Source organism: Cladosporium halotolerans (genome assembly GCF_011745625.1).
Source record: "Cladosporium halotolerans strain TM138-S3 chromosome Unknown Sca12, whole genome shotgun sequence".
NCBI classification, from domain to species: Eukaryota; Fungi; Ascomycota; class Dothideomycetes; order Cladosporiales; family Cladosporiaceae; genus Cladosporium; species Cladosporium halotolerans.
Window position 1 is genome coordinate 263,397 of NW_027191463.1, and position 22,207 is coordinate 285,603.

The 22,207-nt window shown below is 57.1% G+C and overlaps 8 protein-coding genes across 8 annotated transcripts; 3 read left to right on the forward strand and 5 right to left on the reverse strand.

Moving 5' to 3' along the window:
• Window positions 1-922: 922 nt before the first annotated feature.
• WHR41_04086 (uncharacterized protein) lies at window positions 923-2,807 on the reverse strand (the record flags this gene model as incomplete). Its single annotated transcript, XM_069372692.1, has 4 exons — window positions 2,410-2,807; window positions 2,049-2,348; window positions 1,315-1,987; window positions 923-1,262 (listed from the first exon to the last, which is right to left on the reverse strand). The coding sequence occupies exons 2-4, from the start codon at window positions 2,164-2,166 to the stop codon at window positions 923-925; spliced, it is 1,131 nt and encodes a 376-aa protein (XP_069230132.1). The 5' UTR covers window positions 2,167-2,348; window positions 2,410-2,807.
• Window positions 2,808-3,199: 392 nt separating this feature from the next.
• On the forward strand, window positions 3,200-5,516 carry WHR41_04087 (uncharacterized protein; the record flags this gene model as incomplete). The annotated part of the gene is made up of 1 exon (XM_069372693.1): window positions 3,200-5,516. One exon carries the CDS (start codon window positions 3,200-3,202, stop codon window positions 5,333-5,335), a length of 2,136 nt encoding a protein of 711 aa, XP_069230133.1. The 3' UTR covers window positions 5,336-5,516.
• A 471-nt stretch (window positions 5,517-5,987) lies between these two features.
• WHR41_04088 (uncharacterized protein) lies at window positions 5,988-6,666 on the reverse strand. The gene is made up of 2 exons (XM_069372694.1): window positions 6,477-6,666; window positions 5,988-6,420 (listed from the first exon to the last, which is right to left on the reverse strand). The coding sequence occupies exons 1-2, from the start codon at window positions 6,646-6,648 to the stop codon at window positions 6,101-6,103; spliced, it is 492 nt and encodes a 163-aa protein (XP_069230136.1). The 5' UTR covers window positions 6,649-6,666; the 3' UTR covers window positions 5,988-6,100.
• Window positions 6,667-6,771: 105 nt separating this feature from the next.
• WHR41_04089 (uncharacterized protein) lies at window positions 6,772-10,190 on the reverse strand. The gene is made up of 2 exons (XM_069372695.1): window positions 8,624-10,190; window positions 6,772-8,572 (listed from the first exon to the last, which is right to left on the reverse strand). The coding sequence occupies exons 1-2, from the start codon at window positions 9,831-9,833 to the stop codon at window positions 6,885-6,887; spliced, it is 2,898 nt and encodes a 965-aa protein (XP_069230137.1). The 5' UTR covers window positions 9,834-10,190; the 3' UTR covers window positions 6,772-6,884.
• Window positions 10,191-10,364: 174 nt separating this feature from the next.
• WHR41_04090 (uncharacterized protein) lies at window positions 10,365-11,372 on the forward strand. Its single transcript, XM_069372696.1, has 2 exons — window positions 10,365-10,676; window positions 10,745-11,372. The coding sequence occupies exons 1-2, from the start codon at window positions 10,436-10,438 to the stop codon at window positions 11,293-11,295; spliced, it is 792 nt and encodes a 263-aa protein (XP_069230007.1). The 5' UTR covers window positions 10,365-10,435; the 3' UTR covers window positions 11,296-11,372.
• A 34-nt stretch (window positions 11,373-11,406) lies between these two features.
• WHR41_04091 (uncharacterized protein) lies at window positions 11,407-13,569 on the reverse strand (the record flags this gene model as incomplete). Its single annotated transcript, XM_069372697.1, has 1 exon — window positions 11,407-13,569. One exon carries the CDS (start codon window positions 13,567-13,569, stop codon window positions 11,407-11,409), a length of 2,163 nt encoding a protein of 720 aa, XP_069230006.1.
• Window positions 13,570-13,875: 306 nt separating this feature from the next.
• Window positions 13,876-15,120, forward strand: WHR41_04092 (uncharacterized protein; the record flags this gene model as incomplete). The annotated part of the gene is made up of 1 exon (XM_069372698.1): window positions 13,876-15,120. One exon carries the CDS (start codon window positions 13,876-13,878, stop codon window positions 15,118-15,120), a length of 1,245 nt encoding a protein of 414 aa, XP_069230009.1.
• Window positions 15,121-17,352: 2,232 nt separating this feature from the next.
• WHR41_04093 (uncharacterized protein) lies at window positions 17,353-18,726 on the reverse strand (the record flags this gene model as incomplete). The annotated part of the gene is made up of 1 exon (XM_069372699.1): window positions 17,353-18,726. One exon carries the CDS (start codon window positions 18,724-18,726, stop codon window positions 17,353-17,355), a length of 1,374 nt encoding a protein of 457 aa, XP_069230008.1.
• Between the last annotated feature and the right edge of the window lie 3,481 nt (window positions 18,727-22,207).

The following is a 22,207-nucleotide window of genomic DNA, read 5'->3' on the forward strand; positions in this document are numbered from 1 at the left end:
GGAGTCACTGAGCGCCACAAAGTCGCTCAGTGGTTGGCGTAACGACATGATCTATATCTGCCGCGACAATGTTGGCCCGTCGGGGATAGATGAGAAAATCCGTGGCTACTCTTGGAGCTTAAGCAGAGGTCAGAGTCGATGCATTGGTTATTGCTGACCATAGTGAAAATTGTTTGGTCTTCAGCCGCGGTCCGAGGTCATCAGCGCTCCGCCAACTGGGTTGCCTCATCACAACAATCACGACGTGTCTAGGCCCTTAAAGTGTTTTTGGTATACGCGTTCGCAAGTCTCGGTCAGTGAATGATTGATCACCCTCTGCGAACATCTCTTACGAGCTTGGCGGATGCAGATTTCACATCATACCAAAGATGTTACCACGTTCAGAACCCAAGCGAATCCAGCGCGTACACACCACGCACGAAATCAAGGCAACGCCGCAAGCCGCATGGAGCGAGAAATCGATCGAGATACTTTATCTTGCATAATACGTCAAAATCATGGCGACTTCTCAAAAGACAAAAACATACAACAGGCGGGATTCCCAGATGGTCACCCACTCTAGTACTAGTCGCCCGGTTCAGTGCTTATGTATGGCAGAGCGGACGGGATGCCCAGTTTTCACTGACCTGTGGTCGTATGTGGTTTCTGACGTAAAAAATTCGAATATATACCTACAAATTTAAAACAGGGTTGCCACGCTAATAAACTTGACGCTACATGGGTAGCGGTGTAGGTATATGAGCCAGTGCATCTTCGCAGCTTTGAGGACGCTCTAGCCACGTCAGTCATATCATCTTCCTTTGACTGCATGCGATTAATATTAAATCTATGTACGTGATCCTCGGTAGGGGTATCTGCCTTGCGTATATCATTCTGCAATAATAAGTTCATTACTGATGCAACCGACGTTACACAGCTAATGTTATCTGATCGACTTGAGGCCAAAGAACTCGAACTCGCTTCGCTCACTTGGCGTTCTAGTACTCCTATTAGGCACGATAGCTTCTTGGCTGGAAGTGTCAACATCGTAGCTTGAAGTCTTCAAAATGCCCGTGCCGTATTGATCATCGGTGGAGCGCCCAGGCTGCGAGACGAAGTTGTCTGTGGCTTTTTGGCTCGAGTACCCAGAAAGCTCCAGCGCCCTACCGTGGGCATACCCCCTAGTAGAATATGACATGTTGCCCCGGGATGTATCGAGGAGATTCGGAATATACTTCTTCGTGAATGCTTTCAGCGCTGGACCGCTTGAGGCGATAATGGCGCTATGTGCAGCGGGTCAGACATTGGATACTAGCTTTGGACGGTGGTACTTACATATTGACCTCTGCGCCTGAAATGGTGTAAGCAACGCTATACGAGCGGTCTATGTTTTCCGGCTGGAAACGGTAATAATACAAGGCAATCCGCACTGCTCCGATAACGGCCACCACCCAACCCAAGGACATGACGGCCCACACAGCGATCTTTTTTGACCTTTTCAATTTCAGCTTCCAGACCATGGCCGCCGGAATTATCATGATAAGTATGTCTGTTAGCACGGAAAGGCCGGCGGTGATGAGGAAGAAGTTGACTTGTTGGATGCATGTCCCGGCTTTCTCGGCCACGTTACCCTCTGCATCGTACTCATCGGCCCCGTAGTGGTTCCAATAGTACGCTACTGGCGTGCATTGGCACAAATCTGCCAAGAAAGTTGCGATAGCCAGGCCTAAGTTGAGAATGAAGAACGAAGTGAGCGACCACCGGATGACTTTCCGCTTGTCTTCAAGACGCCACAGGAAGAAGATGATAGAAGCCTTGACCAGAGCCAGGATGGGGTTGTACAAGAGCTGGTTCGCCAAGTCGTACTTTGATGCTTGCATTCTGTCTTCGACAGACAGATCGGGTATGTCGTAGTAGTGGTAACCTTGCCAACTCTTGAGGCTATAGAGGTACACCATGACCGCCTGACCGATTGCAAACGACCATGCAACAACGATGGTGTAGTCATCTGCGAGCGTTATTGTCAGGCAAACCATCTCTGTTCTCTTCTGCTGCCACGGACAAGTTACCGAGGAAAAATTGCCTCATCGAGATGCGCGTGTAGACTCTCAGCGCAACGGTGACGGTCGCGAGCGACGGCCATAGGATGATCAGCCCCAAGGCAGTGGGCTGAAGTGTTTCGACCATATCGAAGGCGCCGAGCACCAGGAATCTGAGATAGACGGCCGCATTGAGAGCAGAAACGGGGAGAAGGACTGTACAAGGACCTCAGTGTCTCCAAGATACCGTACCGATGAAGGATTGCAAGAGCCGGGCCCAAGTTGTCCGGAAACGACATGGTCCGAAGGATGAAACGCTAATGATCTCGCCTATGAAATGGTCAGCGACAACAGGCTTGGTCGTCAATTATTGCGTAGCACGATAACGCACGGAGTTGTCTAGGCAGCTTGATCAGGCAGTTGAATTGACGCGAAGGTTGACGGTCCATAAACCAATCTCGAGCAGCGAATAAGAACGCCCATTCTCCCCAACGACTCGCCTACCCCAGCGAACGCCGTCTCTCAAGGCCTTGGCCAACTCACAAAGACCCTTTCTCGCAAGTCACATAGGTGTCATGCGGGTCAAACTTGACTTGGACATACGGCGCAACACCAGCTTCATAACGGCATCTGAGCGTTGGAATTGCGGAAGGTTATCTCGTTTCGCGCAATACATTGCGCGATCATTGAAATCGGGCCTATGCAATCGAAATCGCAACCGATGCTGTCTGGTAGAAACGATGGTGTGCTCCTCCATGCGACCTTGTGTGGGCTTAAAGATAGCGTGTTCCTTCGTGTGAGGGGCGGCAAGCTGCCAGCGGCGGCATGCGCGGCTCTTTTGCTCCATCCGGAATCTCATCAGCGGGACTCGGGATTTGCAGCATCCTCCTCATGAGACTTGCGACTTCGACTCCACTCGAGACGAGCGGATTCGGAGCTCCATAACGGAGGTCTCCATGCCAGTCATACATTGTGTTGCTCTTTGTGATTGCATCTCCCGACCCTAGGCCTGAGCAAGGTCGGTACCTCCACGTCGGCAAGTTATGTTGCCACGCGAGCCGGGAGCAATATTGATTGCCCGGGATGTGTGCAGGTTTGGTTGAAGGTCCATCGCCGCCGCATTCTTTTGTTTACCTAGGTGATTACTGCCTTTTCTACTTTCCCTGCACATCGCTTCCATCATGCTATTCCCAAGACTTATTTTGGCGTCCTCTTTCATATTGGCAGCAGCGGCGCAACATGGCACCTCATCACCAGTAAGCAGTTCAGCTGCTGCTTCCACTGGGTCCCCAAGCGCGACTTTGATCTCAGAGGCTGGGCACATCCCCCTTTTTCACTTCGAAGAAGAGCAATGGTCGCAATTGTCGCTGAAAAAGCTTCCCGCGCCACAGAGACTGCTCTTCTCATTTGACAAAGTTAGGGCCACTGACCGTGTGAGGAATATTGATCGTCCGGCAAATGACACAGGGCATAGAGTGAAACCATCTTCCACAGCGCTTCTTGAAGATGGAGGTTCAGCGCTGAGAGGACCATCTCCACCCCATCTGCCCAATGGACTACACGACAACGAAGTCCAGGAACGATGCAAAGTCTACCCTGGCGATCCAGCGTGGCCCAAGCCTGGCGAGTGGGAGCAGCTCAACGATACTCTCGGGGGTGCCTTGATCAAGGGCGTGCCAGCAGCAAGTGTCTGCTACTTCAACGGCACTCGCCGGCACGACGAAACGGCATGTTCCAAGTTGACCGCCAACTGGACGGATTCGTACACCCACCTAAACGATCCTATCGAGATGTTCTCGCCTGTATACCAGGGCCTGACCTGCCAGCCTACGAGTTGGTATGACTCAGGCGAGTGCACACAGGGAGGATACCCGACTTACACTGTCAACGTCTCTACGACTGCGCAGCTGCAGGTTGCGGTCAATTTTGCGCGCAATACTGGCGTACGCTTTGTCATCAAGAACACTGGACATGACTTTTCTGGCAAGTCGGGCGGCGCTGGCTCGCTTAGTGTCTGGGTGCACCATCTCAAGGACATTGCCTACATTCCTTCATACGGCAATGCTACTACGGACTACGATGGTCCGGCGTTTAAAGCGGGAGCTGGCGTGCAAGTCTACGAGATCTATGCTGCTGCCCGCGACCACGGACTGCTCGTGATTGGCGGTGAGGGCCAGACAGTCGGCGCGATGGGCGGATACGTGCAAGGTGGCGGCCACTCTCCTTTAAGCTCTCTCTATGGCATGGCTGCCGACCAGGTCTTGAACTATGAAATCGTTACCGCAGACGGGCGCTTCGTCACAGCCAACGCGAAGGAGAATTCAGATCTTTTCTGGGCGCTACGTGGCGGTGGCGGTTCCACCTATGGCGTTGTCACGTCCGCGGTCATTAAAGCCTACCCGGACATGAGATTCACTTCGACCTCGTTCTCGTACAGCACGAAGGATGTCTCGCTTGACTCTTTCTGGGCCGGCTTCCGCGCCTACCTCAACTACTTCCCCACCAACGTCGCCGCTGGTACCTATAGCTACTTCTTCGTCCTTCCAAGCGGGGACGAATTCACCTTCCTTATGCAGCCCTTCTTTGCGCCGAACATGTCCAAGAACGAAACCGAGGAATTGTTACGGCCTTGGATGAACGACCTAACCAAACTGGGCATCGACATCAAGCCCAAGTACAAGGAGTACAGCACATTTTGGGACGCATGGAACGCCTCTTTTCCCCTCGAAGCCATCGAGAAAACGCACGTTGCAAGCGCCTCGCGTCTTTGGCCGCGCACAAACTGGTCCAACGAGACCATTCTCAACTCCACCTACGAGGCAATCAAGGCCAGCGCTGACGCAGGTCTGACCACGATTGCTTTCAACCAAGCGCCCACGTGGGCCGCGGGCGGGAAGCAGGATACGGCCGTCAACCCTGCCTGGCGGGAGACGCTTTGTCATATGATCTCCTCTGTTAATTGGCCCATGTACGCTTCGACAGAGGAGCAAATGGAGATCAGGCAGGAGTTCACGTTCAAGCACATGCAGCGCTGGCGCGACTTTTCGCGTGGCGCCGGCAGCTACTTGAGCGAGAGCGATCGCTTAGAGCCTAACTTCCAGTGGGCGTTTTATGGCAGCCACTACCCAAGGCTACTGGAGCTAAAGCAGAAATTCGACCCAAAGAACGTCTTTTGGGCTTCTACGGCGGTTGGTAGCGAGTTCTTCCAGGTCGAGAGTGTGGATGGGCTGCCAAACGAGAATGGCCCGCTTTGTAGGAAAGATAAGCCTGATATGTACGCAGCGGAGGGACCGGACTGGGTACCTAGTGAGTGGTAATCCTGTGAGTTTAAAGAACAAAGAGAAGGCGAGAAAGAGATAAAAGCTGGAAGTGTAATGTCTCTGCCTTCGCGCGAGATAGAGGTTTGGTTGGATTTACGTACGAACCGTATCATGGAGTCGGTGTAACCAGACACTCAATACGCGTAGTGCCAAACAGGTCGAATGTGTTGCCACCGCACCGTACGTTTTTCGCCATGTCATCTATGTCTCCGTCATTAAGCTCTGTATTGTCATTGGCCTGCATACTCAATCTTTGCATGTTCGGAATCCGCTTGTTGTGTGTTCGTTCTGTTCTGTTGGTCATCTCAATGATATGACCGAAGGAGTGCTATTAGCGGCAAACGTGAAACCAGGGCGAACAGCCTTTTCGACTGCGGTCATTTCGCTCTTTATGAATGCTGTTGTTCCTATGAGTGTTCTCGAACAACCATACAATGTCTATCAGGCCGACAGGGTATACGCAGGGTACCGCGCAGGGAAACGCGACGAACTCCGTTATGCCGATGCGGACAAAGCGGCAAGGTCCTTCGCACTGGTGGGGATCCATGTGCACCACCGGGATGGTTTGGTCTAAATATGTCTAAGGAGCCATCGAATGACAACGATGACCGCACGGCGATAGCACTCTTTGTGACGAACGAGATCTCGCTCGAAGTAAATGGAAAATCAGACAGGATCTAATATATTCGATACCGTCAATTTCGACTCTCCGGGCCATTGTCATCCAACATGTGTATACGCGACTCCAAACTCAGTCTACGATCATCTTCTCTCAGGCACGCCCTTGGGATTGAAGAACGTTCCCTCGACCTCAACAATATCATCATCATTCAAACGATCGACCTCCACGATCGTACGAGGCGGGTATCTATCTGGGTCGTTGCCCCAGAGCTCGATCTGCACTTGGTTACACATCGGCCTGTACCTGTACATATCGGTTGTGTAGACAACGATTCGCACAGCATCGGTAAGCTCTGCGCCCGCCATCTCAGCGAGATCCTGCATGTTTCGGAAAGCTTGGCGGACGCGTGGCAGGCCAGTTGGCGTGAGAGTGCTGTTTTCCTGGTATATGCCCCGCATGCCTAGATCAATTAACACCTATGTAGCCCCGCGTGTCTTCCAAGGATCCGAGACGTACCTGCAATGTAGAGGCAATCCCCTGCCTGAGACATCAGGCTCCATGGTCCGGTCGTGTTGAAGAAGGAGGAGAGATTGTAGATCTCGACGCCAGCATTGGACGTGAAATTTGGTTCGAGCTTCGCAAAAGCCTGTGCGGCGAAAGTTGAGAGGGCGATAGACTGGAAGTGCATGGTGGGGTGTAGTGTACTCAGCTGTTTCATGCAAGTGAGAAGAAGGCTCAGCGATCTAAGCGATCGCCCTGATGCTTCTGGGGCAACAGTACTCCCCACTTCTAGCTCGGTCGTGCATCAACGCAAATTTTAACGACGACACTAACGCCGTCTTCTTGTGTAACCTATGGAGGGTGGGACTGTAGACAACATTGGCATCCGTATCTCCGATTTTTTTGACACATACGCAAGAGCATCTAGAACCCCTGCTTTCTCTTCTTCTTCGCCGGCGGCCTACCACCAAACCTCCCCGCCGTCGCCTGGCTGGCAGCTCCTGGCGCACGAATCTGACTACTCCCAATCCCTCCACTGAAAGCATTCCCAGCAGGTCCTGCAGCAGGCTGATTCTCCACTTTGGCGCCCGCGAACTGCGGCTGACTCGCGCTGACGACAAGCTCCGGCATCTGGCTGCTGGCCAAATGCTGCTGCTGGCTTGCAGCAGCCTCCTTGCGTTGCCTCCGGATGTGGCGCTCCGCCTTACGATGCATACGTGCGCGCTGCTTCTCCGTGAGCTGCGATTCGGCTTCTTCCTCTTCCGTGCGCTGGGTTATCCGGCGGGAAGCGGCGATCCAGTCGTATTCCGCCGGGTCTGCGCCCACGGTCCAATGGTCCAGAACTTTGTTGAGGGATCGAGCAAGAGCGGACGGAGCGGGTTTGGTGAAACTGACGTACTTTGACAGGCGTGAGACTTCGGCTGAGGTAAAGGCAGACATACGGCTGGAAGCTGTGGTGACGGACGGGGTGCCGGTTGGTGAAGGCGTAGGGAGTGCGGACTGAGAAGCGATGGCGTCGCTGAAGTGGCTCGCGTGTGAGGCCTCCGCACCGCGCACTGGAAGGTCCCAGCTCTGGCTCTGCGACTCTGGTGCCGTCTCGGGCTGCGTGTCTTTAGGCCCTTCGGGCGCGTCTGGCCGTAGTACATGACCTGCGAGATTGACTTCTGCAGCGAGTCTTCGCGCCAGCTGCTCTTTGGCTAGTCGGATGCGTCCACGCACAGCATCAGGAAGCGGCGAGATCCAGTGTGAGATGATTCTCTCATATGTTAGATTCAAATCTTCGCCAAATGACTGAAGAGGAGCCCACGACGGTGAAGAATTCTCCGAAATGGGTCGAAGCAACAGTTTCATGCCAGCTTCAAAGCCATCAACATCACCAAGTGGTCGCTCTGGCGGTTCATCTTGCATTGCCATAAGCTGCTGCATCTGGGTTGCAGCACGACCCATATCATCCACTGTAAGCTCTTCGTTGGAGACTTCGAAAGCGGTTGTCATAGGTTTGACATTAGGCTCCATGGGTCTTTCGAGAAGGTCCCTTATCTGGTCGGAAACATCCTCCACAGATCTCGTGTGTGTTGCTTGCCGCTGTGCACTGTGAGCTACCCGCTCAAGATTGGATGTCCATTCACGGCGGACAAGTCGTCTACCCTGCCCTCTCCTTTGCTTGACGTAATTGGCGACGGGCTCGCGTGCGTCGTTTTCAGGGTCTGAGAGCATGGAAAATTCATCCGTCACAAAGCTCTCTTTGATCCTGGTAGAAGTCCCCGCGGGCTTGTCTCGCCATGCGGGGGCCATGATCTGCGATGTTTGACGTCGGTAAGGACGGTCAAGATAGATCAGATTGGAGATAGTGAGGTCCTTCTTGAGTGCCATCAATGAAACGAAGCGACAATCATCTGCTCGCAAGCGTCCCATGAGCGAGTTGCCGGAGTGGCCGGAGCGGTTTTCGGCTGTTGCGATAGGGTGGATGTGAAGTCCGAGGACACCGTTGATTCCAAACTGACATTCCAATTGCACAGGGTCGTGCAAGACTGTCGTCTTCCCGCTGTTAATCGTGAACCTATAAGCAATGGCTGTCGTATTTAGGGCGGACCGAAGGATAACCGTCATATCTACACAGTTATCAGTACACATTTTCTACCAACGGTGGCACAAGCGCATACCTTGTTCGTCACGATGTAACGTCAGCCGCAGAGTGATGTCTTGCGGGTTTTGGAAATGCCTAATGCGCATTTCGAGATGCGCCCGGACCTCGCTGCGTTCTTCTTCGAACGTAAAAAGGTGCAAATACGTGCTTGTGAGTATCATAACGCGTGCAGGGTCGGAGGGCACACTTGCTACATCCAATACCCAGGCTGAGACATCAGAGACGCCAAGATCGAGATCCTGTAGTTTTGAAGGACCCGTAGTCAAGTCATAGAGAGCCACGTTGCGCCTGGTCGCAATCGCGACGATGCTGGGATTGCATACCCACAGTAGACGCGCCCAGCCGTCATTGAGCACACCTGCTTTGAGATCATCTCCACTGGCCGCAAAGGAGTGGACACAAGTAGCTTCAGATGACTCCCTGCTTCGAAACTCCCAAACACTCCAGTGCTCAAACCGATCGATGACCGCGAATTGTCGAGGGAACCAAGGATTGAAAGCCACATCAGCATGTGGCGCAGAATTATGTTGCTGGCAGGCAGGCAGGTGAAATAGAAGCTTAAGCTTCAGCCAACCAGGGCCGAAAGCTCGCAGTATCGGTTTGAAGATCACAGTTCGGCTGCCGGTTCGCACCGCAAGCAGGTTCTCACCAATTTCTAGAGGCTGCGCAAAGCAGACCTGCAAGACGGGTGAGCCACCGCCTCTCCAGACGACTTCTTCTCCAGCGATTACAGGCACTTCCAGCCACATTGCTCTGCTGTCGCTCCAACCCTGCCTCTCCATTTGCACCTGGAGGACCTTCACGTCGCTGCCTGTTGCGCCTGAAGCAAAGGCTATGATCTGCCTCGATCTGCGCACCTGCTCATCAAATACCCGGCCAAAAGAGACTAGAGGTCCCTTGACAGGATCGTGTCTGTCGATGGCGGTTTCGACAGCTTCGGAAGCCTGGAGAAGGGGCTTAAGAAGCGACGTCGCTGGCTGAATCTCGGGACGATTCCGAGTAGCTTCTTTGATTTCCCTTTCATATCGTTGACTCGGCAACTCAGCCGATGAGCGCTCTGCAATAGCCCTTTCGGATGGTTTGATCGCGATATCTTGCGTTTCGAGTGGTTCAAGGATTCGAGGTAGGCCCGGCTTTTTTTCAAAACACCAGGACTGGTCTTCAGAGTTGTAAGTAGCTTGCCCAAAATGGCCGTAGGGCAGGCCGTTCCAATCTTGGTCAGCCATTCGGCTTTATAATCTTGGATGGTCGTAAGATGTCAAGTCCGAACGCCAACATGATAAAGCTGCTCATCCACAGTGAAGGAAATTTGAGAGTCTGCACTGTAGAGCTGACCGATCAGTCACTGATGGAAGTTGTGTGCCTGGTTAGAGATGCGAAGTGTGAGATGAGGACGTCTTCAAGCAACTTTTGGAGAGGCTGGAAGTCGAAGTCTTCAAAGGCTAGGATCGAGCGGTCCGCTCCGCTGCGGCGCTAGTGCTCTTGAGTGCTGAGAGAATGGCCACCTGCGGCTCTTGATATTGCGTTTCAAGAGGCTTATTTACAAGGCAATCACGTGGCCAACGTAAAGCCCCAAGATTGATGGATGTGCCATGTTTCCCTTCAATGATCGTGTTTCCGCTATGTTGAGGTGTGAAGAAGATGACGAAGATACAAGCGCTCGCGCTAATGCAGGCTGCCGAAGCTGTTGCCGGGCGGCAGTCGGATGTTTGTTGACGCCGCGCCGACTGCACGTCGAACTTTACGCGCACTACACCACACTCACTCGATCGCGAGTATTGCTTGATCACACACGCAAGAATTCCCACATTCTCACACGTTCGCAATCATGGCCGCCATACCAGCAACTCCCAGCCGCTTCGGCAACTCTTTCTCCGCCTCGCACGCTCCCTATGACACCGATGCCCCCTCAATGGCGGACAGCCTGCCGTCTGTCGATTTCGGCTTCAACGACCTACGCGAGCGCATGGCAGCCTTCACCGCGCGATTTGACGACTTCATTGAGCGCGGCCGCAAGCGTGTTCTCGAAGAGCGAAATGCCTTCCGCATGAATGTCGCCGAGCTTGAGGGTACGTCGCATTTTCACCCAGCAACAGCGACAACAAAAACATGTCCATACTAACGCATGTCCGTCTAGAAACCCAGCGCACGCGCCGCCTCGCAATCAACGACATGCAATCTAAGTCATCCTCTCACGCCGAAACTCTGGAGAAAGAAGCGCAGGAAACAACCGAGATGCACGCCGCGATCGCCGCGCTCTCGCTGCAGAAAGACGAGCACATTTCGCGGCGCCAGCAGCTGCAATCGGAAATCTCCACGACTCAAGCAGCGATCAGACAGCGACGCGAGGCGCAGGCTGCGCACCAGCGTGCTCTCGATTCGCAAGCCCGACACAACGTACCCGAGCTGCGATTCTGGGAGCAATGTCTTGGTCTGAGAATTGAGGGTGCGGAAGATGGAGGAGAGAGGCTGCGGTTTTGCTTCAGCTGTGTGGATGAGAAGGACGATGATGTTGAGGCGTGGTTTGAGATCGACACGGGTGCAAGGGACTTTGAGGTCGTGACGACGCAGCCGCGATTGGAGGTCGAGGACGTCGAGGCAGTGGTCGAGAGGTCGAACGAGACGAGAGAGCTGACGGCCTTGCTCAAAGGCATGAGGGGCTTGCTCGTGGAGGCTCTAAAGGGCTAATTGCTCGCTTTTCATCTTTCTTATACTACATCACTGTGACGAGATACCCAAGGACAATGGAGACTATTTATCGCCAATCTTCCAGTCGTTCATTCGCAAGATATACAATCATCATTGCGCTTCCATTAGCACTTTCGTCCAATCGTGAGCGTCCCACCGCTTCCTGAAATGCTCCAATCGCCTGTCGTGTCTCTCCCACCTGCCTTGCTTTTTGATGGTCTCGGGGCCCTTGTCCAGCATGCCACCAATAATCTCTCGCGCAAACAAGTCACCCTTCGGCCACCTCCTTTCGTCTTCAACGACGTGGCCCATTCCGCCATCGAGCGAGAACCAGACGTGGAAGTAAGGCATCTCTTTCGCGAGCGCTTTGCGGAAAGCTTGCTTGCCATACCCGGGCCTCTGCGTAAGCGCCTGCGTGTCGATGACAGGCTTGTGCTGCGACCACTGTTCATCGGATGAAAGAATTGCTTCCTTGAAATACGCCGGTGCTGTCTCGGCCAGATGGTGCGGAAGAGGAACGGCCATGAGCGCTGCGTGACCTTTCCGCGCGTGCATGAAAGCGGCATTCTCGTAGAAGATGACGCTCTTGTCTTGAGCGGCGTAGAACCGTGTGAGCGATTTCATGAAGTTGCGCATCTCCTCCCACTCGTCATCATCGCACTCCAGCAGGTTGAGGCGATGCTGGATAGGAACAATTACGGCGCCGTACTTGGCTAATTCTGGCTCAGTCTGTAGTGTGAGATAGGTGCGTGTGGCGAGGCTTATGACCGGTGCAGTCGGAGGTCGATTGGCTTCTTCGTGGTAGCAGAGAGGGCAGCTTTCCAGTACTTTCTGCATCTTCTGGAAGTCGCCAATGGCGGTGTTGCGCAGGTTGCCCTCAGATTTGACAATCTTCTTGCTAAGATTCATGGCATTATCATCCATGTAGTCGAGATCGTTATTGAACTTGGAGTCTTTCGCTATGCGTTCTGCGAAGTTGCGACCTTCTCCGCCAAAGGCGCCACGCGTACGCTTCTCGTTGCGAACCATGTCATCGATACTCATGTCCTCATTCTCGACCACAAGACCCCGCTCACGGCCACGCTTGCCGCTGACGGCTGTGACTTCGCCGCTGCGGTCTCCGGCTAACTGACGATTCTCCACGTTGTTGAGCACGACCACATCCGTCTGCGCAGCATTGGCCGCACCGGCGGCGGCCGCAAGATTGTACTCTTCCTCGAGTTTCGCGGCATTGGGCGCCTTCATCAACTTAGCTTTCATAAGCTGTGCTTTGAGCTTGTTGAGCGAAGACGTGTCAAGAGGCACAGTTCTGGCTGGAGCTTCCTTCTCCGACATCTGCTCGCCTTGAGGTGGAGGTTCTGTGGGCTCGGTCTCTGCGTTGGACTCCCTCCTCAGACCAGCCTTCATCTTGCGTTCTTGATAGAATTCGCCGCTCGGTTTTTCCAGCCCAACATAGTCCTTCCCATACATCTTGCGCCTATCCAGCTCGCGTTCTTCTTCTCTCGCATCGTCGAAGTCCCGAAGATCGCCGTAGGTCTCCATCGCAACGTCCTCCACTGATTTCTTGTTCTCCTCCGCCTTTCGGTAAACCGCCTTCAGCTTCGTCATGCGCCACGAGCTACCGTTATCGCCGAAAGTATAGCTGACCTCGTGCTGGGCCGGCTTGTCCTGAACCGCGCTTTCCCCGCCGCCCTCGTCCCCGTCGGAATCGAAGTCCCTCTGCAGATCGGCCAAATGTTGATTGACCTGGGTTTCGTGAACTTTGAAGTCATGTGTATCCTTCGCGCCTACGAATTGGCCTTTGGGCTCTTCCTGCTTCCTCCGCTGGACGTAATCGATGTCAAGCTGAGATGGCTCTTGCATCCAAGCATCGCGCTGTACTTTGCTTTCCTTCAGATCTGGACCTCGCGAGTCCAGGGTCTGCTCTTCCGGCGGCGCAGTCTCAGCCTCTTTCTCTACCCACTCGTCGTCATCGTTGTCCGAATCGAACACTTTCACTTCCTCATCTCGTTTCTTGTCGCGCTTCGGTGATCCACTGCGGTGTCTCTTCCTGTGCCGTCTTTCGTCATCATCGTCTCGATCGCGGTGTCGCTTATGTCTGTGTCTTCGCTCCTCGTCACGCGAATCGTCTCTGTGACGATGCGAGCGGTGGTGATGATGTCGTCGTTCGCGGTCCTTGTCTCTGCTCCGGCTGCGGTCGCGTCTGCTGCGGTGATGCGAGTCGCGTGATTTACTACTCTGCGCGAGCTCGCGCTCGAAATCTTCCAGCCCCATGGTGGTATGTGTGAACAAACTGGTCGCGTGGATGGCTCCCGCGAATGCGACTGGAAGTGGAGGCTCCAACGCCGCGTTTGCGGAGAAGGAAGCTTGAGCTTCGACGTTGGATTTTCTCGACAAAAGTGACCTCATCTTTAACATCACGGCAACCGAACTACAACTCTCCCTGCGCGCACGCACTGAGTCGCCGATCTTCCTCAATATCGCAAACCACAACAGGATCTGACTAAAAGCTTCTTGGACCTTCCGACCCGGCCTTTGAACCCCACCAACATCCAGCCGACCCCTCCATCTTCATCTATCATGGCCTCGTCCAGCACAGCAGCCGGCGCAGGCGCCCAGCAAAAGCAACCGCCAGTCTCGATCGTCTGCGTAGGCATGGCCGGATCTGGCAAAACGACCTTCATGCAGCGCATCAACTCCCACCTCCACACACAGCACACGCAAGCACCCGACACGACCGCGCCGCCGTACGTGATGAACCTGGACCCCGCGGTACGCAGCGTGCCCTTCGACTCGAACATCGACATCCGCGACTCGGTCAACTACAAAGAAGTCATGAAGCAGTACAACCTAGGCCCGAACGGCGGCATCCTGACCAGCCTGAACCTCTTCAGCACGAAAATCGACCAGGTCATGAGCATCCTGGAGAACCGCTGCCTGCCGAAGGCTCCCGCCGAAGGCGACGACACACCCGCGAAGCCGACGACCGACCACATCATCGTCGACACGCCGGGGCAGATCGAGGTCTTCGTGTGGTCGGCGTCGGGCTCCATCCTGCTGTCGTCGCTCGCCTCGTCCTTCCCGACCGTCATCGCGTACGTGATCGACACGCCGCGCACGACGGAGAACACCTCCACGTTCATGAGCAACATGCTCTACGCCATCTCGATTCTGTACAAGACGAAGCTGCCGATGATCTTGGTCTTCAACAAAACGGACGTGAAAGAGCCGACGGAGGCGATCGAGTGGATGCGTGACTTCGAGTCCTTCCAAGCGGCCGTCAGGCAGGAGGAGGAAGAGGAGCGCGAGGGCAGCGGGTACATGGGCAGCTTGCTGAACAGCATGAGCCTGGTGCTGGAGGAGTTCTACAACCACCTGAGCGTCGTCGGTGTGTCGGCGATGACGGGCGACGGCGTGGAGGACTTTTTCCGCGCGGTGGAGGAGAAGCGTGTCGAATTCAACAAGGAGTACAAGCCGGAGCTTGATCGCAAGAAGGAGGAGGCGGAGGCTGCGAAAGCTGGCGGCACGGAGAAGGAGATGAATCGTTTGATGCAGGATATGGAGGTTTCGTCGCGCGCGAAGGGCACGGGCAAGTACAAGCGGGCGCCGAAGGAGGAGCCGGAGACTGTGAGCGAGGCGGAGGAAATGGATGGCGAGTCTGAGGATGAGGCGAGGTGGGTCGAGAGGGATGACGACGTGCCTGAGGAGGAGATGGAGGAGGATGCAGACGGTAGCCTGCAGGCACGGTATGCTCAGGCTCTGAAGGACGAGTCTGGTGGTGCTGCAGGCAGTGCTGCTGGGTACATTCGGAGAACACAGGGGTGAATGGGAAGGGCGACGAGTGAAGCTTGACGAATACTGCATATTGCACACTTAGCGAAGGCGTTGGTTTGGTTACCCTAGGTACCTTGAGAATCTCGAAGGCTCAAGTTGATAGACTTTCGAAACATGGAAATTCAAACAATTATCGTACGCAACGAGTAACGAGGTCATTCATTCACCAACCTCAGACTATATCCACCAAATCAAATCAACATCCGAATCGAACAACGAGAGCAGAATTGAAACTGGTGAACCAGCACTTGCAGTCTCGCACTCTCGCAGTCCCATTCCCTCACTCCCTCACTCACTCACTCACGCACGCACGCACATCAACAACCCTACCCAAAAGCGCAACACCACCCCGATCGATCCAAGCCCACATGTCAATCCACTTCCACGTGCGCAGCCTCATCTACCACCAACCCAACAGAAAAATCTCCGAGCCGTTCCTACCTACACATCCACGCACTCCCGCCAGGGAACAAGGATGCTCCCCAAAGAAATCCAACCCTGCATCCAACCCACCCTGCGTCAAGTCCAAGCCCAGATCATCGATCCAATCCCACAAACAGGGAAACCCGCACCCGACCGCTCGGCGCCGCCAGCCAGCTCAGAGTCATGGCGCAAACCTCGCGCGCCACTACCAATCTCATCTCAGCCCTGCAGCCGCGCTGCAATGAGCCAGAACGCCGGCACCGAGTCCCTCGCACGGGGACTCGCACGGGGACCGCAGCAGGTAGGGAGAGGAAGAAAATGTCCGAGAGCAGCGACCACTTCGCAGCACACAGACACAGGCGGTACGTCAGACCGCACCTCCAAGTACAGCACCTAGCAAGGCGCAGTGGCCCAGCCCAGCGAGCACCGACTCCTCGGTCACGCACGCCGCAAGAGCTGGGTCGGTCGGTCGACCAGGCCAGGCAGCCAGCCAGCACGATCTGCGCGGGCGAACCGTTGCGTTTCGTTTCGCCGAGCGAAGCGCGAGGCCTCCCTCGCCCTCGAGCACAGAAACAACGATACAATAAGAGAGAGCGACTAATAATAAGGGACCGTAAAGTCCGGTGCGCGCAGCCTGTGCCGTGGACGCCTGAACTCGCCTGACCCGATACTGCAATACACGCGAGGAGACCAGGAATAATAAGGTAGGGAGGGCGCACGTTTGGCTTGACAGATGCGGCTCCGCGCAGCGCGAGCCGTGTTTCGCGAGTCTACTATGTACCTGCCACCTGCCAGTGTGGCGGCGGGAGGGCGGGAGATGTTTTTCGCTTAGGATGAGACAGACAGGCGGGCGGGCGGTGCACGTTCTGTTCCATATGGAGCGGTGGCTGTAAGGCTGAAGGGGAAGGGGAGTCGGACGTGGGAAAGGACGGGACGATGGAGGAATTTGTGCGCTGCGCTACCGCTAGGGACGATTTGGGCGTTTGACGATGGAGATTCAATCGAAGAGCAGAACATCGTTCATTCGGAGAAAGAGCACGGTAGATAAAATACATCGGGTAGTACAGTCTGCGGAAAGTCTCGAATTCGGGATCGCGATCGCGGCGCAAAAAAAAAAGCTCGATTTTTTCTGCTAGGTCGAAAAAAAAAAAAGTCATGAACACTAATACTACTAGTAATCGAGGTACCTCAGGCGCGCTTTCCGACTGCTTAGCAGTGTAAGCGGCTTCGATGTATTTTTTCTGCAATTTCTTCTCCCTGGGATTCCCTTCCCAAGCGCGTGTCGCTCGAGGCTCGTGCTCGTCCCGTCCGTTTGGGTTCTCAAACCCTGATCCGCCCATCGTGACCAGGAGCCTGTTGTTTCCATGTGTCGGGTATCAAGCCAACCCAAGATAGAAGAGAAAAAGAAAAGAGAACAGTGCCTCTCGAAGCCTCCATAGACAGAGACCGATCAGTCCAGAACGCCGACGCTGAAGATTTCCGTTTCGTGAAAAAGGAGGAAAGGTGGAATGTTGCCGGTTGCCTTTTTGGTGAAGAGGTTGTCATGACTCTATGCCTGTGACCTCTGTGCACAGGCTTTGAATGAATCCCAACCCGGCCCGAAGCATACGGCGCCCTCCCGCCGGCATGCTGTAGATAAACTAGAACACAAGACTGGGTATATGTGCAAACCAAGTAAAAGTACAGTAGGAGAGGGTTGCTGGTGGTGATGGCAGGAAGTGTCGTGTTCCTTTAACAGCAACATGGTTGCTTGTCAATGATGGGTGGCGAGGAGCTACCAACGTTGAGGACATCGTCCTCCTAAGGCGTACGGCCTCCGCTGGAAGGGCTCTTCTTCTCTTCTGATAGCCTGCGGTGTTCGCTGGCGGCGAGGGCGAGGCTGTTCAGTCCATTCGAGAGACCAGGCGAAGGGTAGGAGAAGTTGAGGTTGTCGGGGTCACCCATCATCTGAGCGGGAGGGGCAAAGAAGTCGACGGGGTTGCCACCGAAGGTACCTCCCCTCTGAAGGGAAGGGCGGCCTGCGTGCTCATTCATGGCAGGCATTGGGAGGGAGTGGATGGGACCAGGATCGGCGGTGTTAAGGAAGTAAGGGCCGCCGACGGGAGGGATGAGGATAGCAGGGTCTGTGGTCTGCTGAGGCTGGGAGTGGGGAGCGTTGCGAGGTTGAGGTTGCATCTGAGCCTGAGGCATGGGCATCTGAGGTTGAGGCTGCTGCTGCTCAGAAAGCTGCTGCTCGACGGCAGCCTCGAGGGCAGGGTCGGCCTTGATGGCCTTCTTGGGCGCAGGCTTGGTAGTCTTCTTGACCTTGGAGTCGTCGCTGCTACCGCTGGTGCGAGAAGCGCCACGGCCGTTTTGGTGGGTGCGGCGGTGCTGCTCCATGTTGTCTTTACGCGTGAAGGCCTTGTTGCACTCGGGGCAGAAGGCGTCCTTCTTGCCGGTGTGCTTCTTCGCGTGACGTGCAGCATGGCCAGAGGTGGTGAAGTAGTCGCCGCAGTTGAACTGCTTGGCGAGAGGGCAAGGGTACTGGTTCTTCTTGGGCGCGGCGGGACGCGCGCCGTTGGACGCGGCAGACACGGTCGAGACGCGCGACGGCTCCGACGAGGGAGAGTTGGACGCGCGATACAGCTGCTGCGGAACAGATTGCATGGGCTGCTGGACGGGCGGCGCGACCTGGGCAGGCATGGGCGCCGACATCGCGTACGCGGACGGCATGGCGAGGTTCGACGCGTCGGGCGGCGGGTACATCGACATAGCAGGGTCGTCCATCTTGGGGTAACGCGGCTGGACGAGGAAGTACTGCTGCGCGCCTTGCTGCGAGTGCGCGGCGTGGTGGGCCTGGGCGGGGTGGTGCTTGTGGTGGTGCTGGTGCTGGTGCTGGGCGTGGTGGTGCTCGTGGAAGCTGTGCTGGGCGGGCGTCAGAGGCGACGGGGTGCCGAAGACGCGCGAGTCGCTGGAGTCGCTGCGCACGAGCGGCGGCGTCTGCGGCGAGAGGCTGGGGGTGGAAGTGCAGCTGGAGGCGCGAGAATGTGCGCGCGGGTGGTGGTGCGGGTGGTGGTGAGAACGGTGCGCGGCGAGAGGCGGGAGTTGATGGTGCGCCTTGGTGGCCAGCGGAGCTACGTCACTACTGTCGTTGAGTAGTGATACCTTGCTGCCGGTCGAGTTTCTACCGTCCATTATGGGTTGGCCAGCTCGACGAATGACGCTTCGTCAGCGCAGACGTGGTCGGGAGGCGACGGCGAGGTCGTCGGGGCGCGGTGGGTGTTGCAGTGGGCGGCCGCGATGCGAGGAGGGCGGCGGCGGCAGGCAGGCAGGCAGGCAGGCAGTCAGGCGCTGGGCTGGGGGTGCCAAGCGTGGTGCGAGGGCTGGCGGGCGGCGGTGGTGCGGGCGTGCTGGTGGCTGAGCGCGTGAGGCGAGGGAAGAGCTACAGGCACGGCGGGCAGGGCGGTATAAGAGAAGGATGGAGCGCGCGCAGGGCGAGGCTGCTGGGCGGGTGCGAGGACGAGGGCGGGATGGTATTTGCTGCTCCCAGCGCTACCCGACACGCAGAGCGTCCAGCAGACCCTGTTTCGCGCGGGACAGGGCACGGCGCCAGCCCCGACCACCAGGAGTTGCAAGCGCGCCCGTTTCTTCCATGGGAGCACTGCGGCACGGGTGGGCAGATGGGAAAGTGGGTGCGTTAGAGTTGGAATTGGCATGCGCTGCATCCCTGCGTGCGCCACCAGCGCTGCTAGCCAGGGCCTCACCTGGCGGCCGCGCTACGGGCCTGGCGGAGGATCCTGGATCAACGACATCCTGGTGCCGCTCGCACGCGCGTTGTGGCGACGCTAGGCCGCTCGGCCTGGAGCAGCAAACGTCCATCGCCGATCTGCTGCTGCTGCTGCCGGTGGGTCTGCACGGCGTCATCGCGAGAGGCAGCGCGTGGGAGGCGACCGGGCCTGCACCCTCGCCGCCGTCTGCACGTCTCGTCTCTGCGCGCAGCACGCCGTGCACGCTGTCAGCAACACTGCGAGGGGCGCCGTCCGGGGCGCAGAGGCACGACGTGGCGCGCAGCCACGGCCGGCGGGGCTGCGAGCCTGCGACACAGTAATCATGAATGTTATTGCGCGCTGCCGCCGTGCAACCGACAGTGCGGCAGGGGCCATGCGAGTTGCGGCGCATCGATCGATCGATGCAGTGCATTGGAGGGCGGGCAGCGCTGGAGCGACAGGCGGGCGGTGTCGCTGTGGCGCCGCCCATCGCGGAATCGCACATCTGGCAGTCGACATCTCACATCGGCACGCGGGCTGCCCTCCGTCCCTGGTTCGGGGCAGATCTTAACATCCGCGACTCTGTATACATATATCCTCCATGTATCAGGCGTGTTCGTCGGTACAGCGCCAGACGGACACAGCTGGACGTTGCACGCCGACCACGGCTGGCCGACCAGCACTCCGCGCGCTCTCCAGAAACCTTCGCGGCGCTCGCCCGCGCGACGTCACGAAGACATCACGCCCGGTCGCAGATTAGTGCGGCGGTGGTGAGAGTTTCCCGTTGCGAAGCATGGCAAATCGAGCGCTCGAGGCCCGGACGCATTGACGCGGGGCAGAAGTCCGGCGATGCCGCCCTCCCAAGACCGGCTTATCCGGATCACGCTGGTGTGGCTAGCAGCGAGCGAGGCAGCCCAGCTGCCCAGCAGCGCCGCCATCTGCGACACGCCGACAGCTGGCCGACTGCACAGTAGGCACATACGCCGACACGCTGCAGCAGGCCGTGGCCGAGGTGCAGGCTGCGGTGCCCCTCGCGATAGTGGCTTGACGCAGGCTCCAAGGCCAGCGGGAGCCCGGAAGGTGCCTTAGCGAGGCGGGGCCTGTGGCTGTCCCTCGTCTAACAACCTACCTACTGTATGTACCCACGAGTCGCCGTGCAGCAATCACGCTGGTCCCACGCGCCTCGTCTGCGTATCGGTCGTTTATCTCGCTGGGAGCCTGGCGCGCCTGGCAATGCTACGGCCACCCGCGGGAGGGCGCTGTTTGCCGACGATCTCGAGGCTCTGTCCGGTCGCGCTCGCGACGCTCCCTCCAAGCCTCCTCGACCTCACGCGTAGCCGCGCTGCCACAGCCCTGTGCCGCGGCCGTTTGCGCCGCCACGCTCCTGTACCGAACTTCTTGCAGCAGGAGGCCCGGTGCGCGCGGATCTGTGTACGGGCCGGCGCAGGCAGCGTGTGCGTGCTGTCTTCGATCTGTCGCCCTTCTCACGATGAGACCGGCAGATGAAGGGCGCACCGCAGCGCGCCGGCAGCCTCAGCAGCCAAACGTGCGCCAGGGCTCAGCAGCTGAATCGAGGATCTGGAACTCCCCGCGGGCACGCGCCGCTCAGGGCCTGCCAGGCCAAGTCCCTGCAGCAGGGTCACGACAACCGTTTGCCGGTGTCTGCCTCGCGACCCCCGGCATCCCTGCCAGCCTCGTGGGGGCGCGCGCCGGCGCAGGCTAGCGCGGCACGCCCAAGGTGGCCGCCCCGGCGCCGTTGTTCCAGTCCGTCGGTCAAGGTCGTTTCGAGACACATGTGCTGGCCGCGATGACGTCCAGCATCGAGAAATGCATCGCGATCGAAGAATCCGCGGACGGCAGAGCTGGCGGCAGCAGGGCGTGACGCGGCCGACATGGCCTGTTCCTCTGCCCGTCGTCGATGGCATCGCAGCACCCTCCGCCTGAAGCTAAGTGATCTGGGTTTTCAGTAGGCTTTTCGTGCCCGCAGTGTCAGCCAGCCCGTGTGCACCTGCCGTGCTGCTGTCGGCGTGTGGCTGACTCTGGCTGCCATCACACTCGCCGCACGCGGGACCCTCGCCATCCCTTTCCCCGCAGCACGCAGGGACAGCAGCGCCCGACTCGCAGGGCCCAGGGGTCCATGCCGGCCCTGCTGGGCGAGCCCTCTGCGCGCCCGGAAGCACTTCCGGCTGCCTCTGCCCCCTGCCCGGCGTCGTCAGTGGCTGCGAGCTTTCTATCTTCAGTTGCACGTTGCTGCCACCGACCCGCCCGCCTCAGCACGGGCCGGAGGCCATACAGTACGGAGGTGTACGTCAAACCTGCGTCAGGGTTTCAATACTCGCCAGGCCTAAGGTCCGGCGCGGCTCTCAGACACACACGGCAGGGCTCGGATATAATACCCTCGCCTTCTCCCGCAGAGCCGCGATCGGTCGATCTGTGTCCATCACACCTCCACCACCTACCGCTTCTGCAAAGCCTTTTGCGCACCCACCAGCCTCTCAGCCCAATTGTGCGTCCGCCCCCGCCAAGCCGCGCCCAATTTGCCCCTTCTGTGCCGCGGACTCTCGCGGATACCCAGCGTGAGCAGGGAACCGAAGCAGGGCGATGTTCGGCTGCCACTCTCTCACACATCCAGAACAACTGATCGGCGCTCTCCTAACAAACACCACGACTTGCCAATCTCACCGCACATTCGCACCCCCGGTCGCATTCTAGACTCTTTCGACGTGCTCCGAAGGCGCGTCGTCGCAACCAGTCCACAATTCCACCCTACGTCACGCGCACTGTTGCGCGCAAACTCGGGATTGCCGCATCGAGCAGTTGCCCTGCGTCAAACTGGCCATCGCCGATGACAGCAGATCTGCACGCGTGGGCAGCAAAGCAGGCACGCTGAACGTCCCCGGTCCATGGGC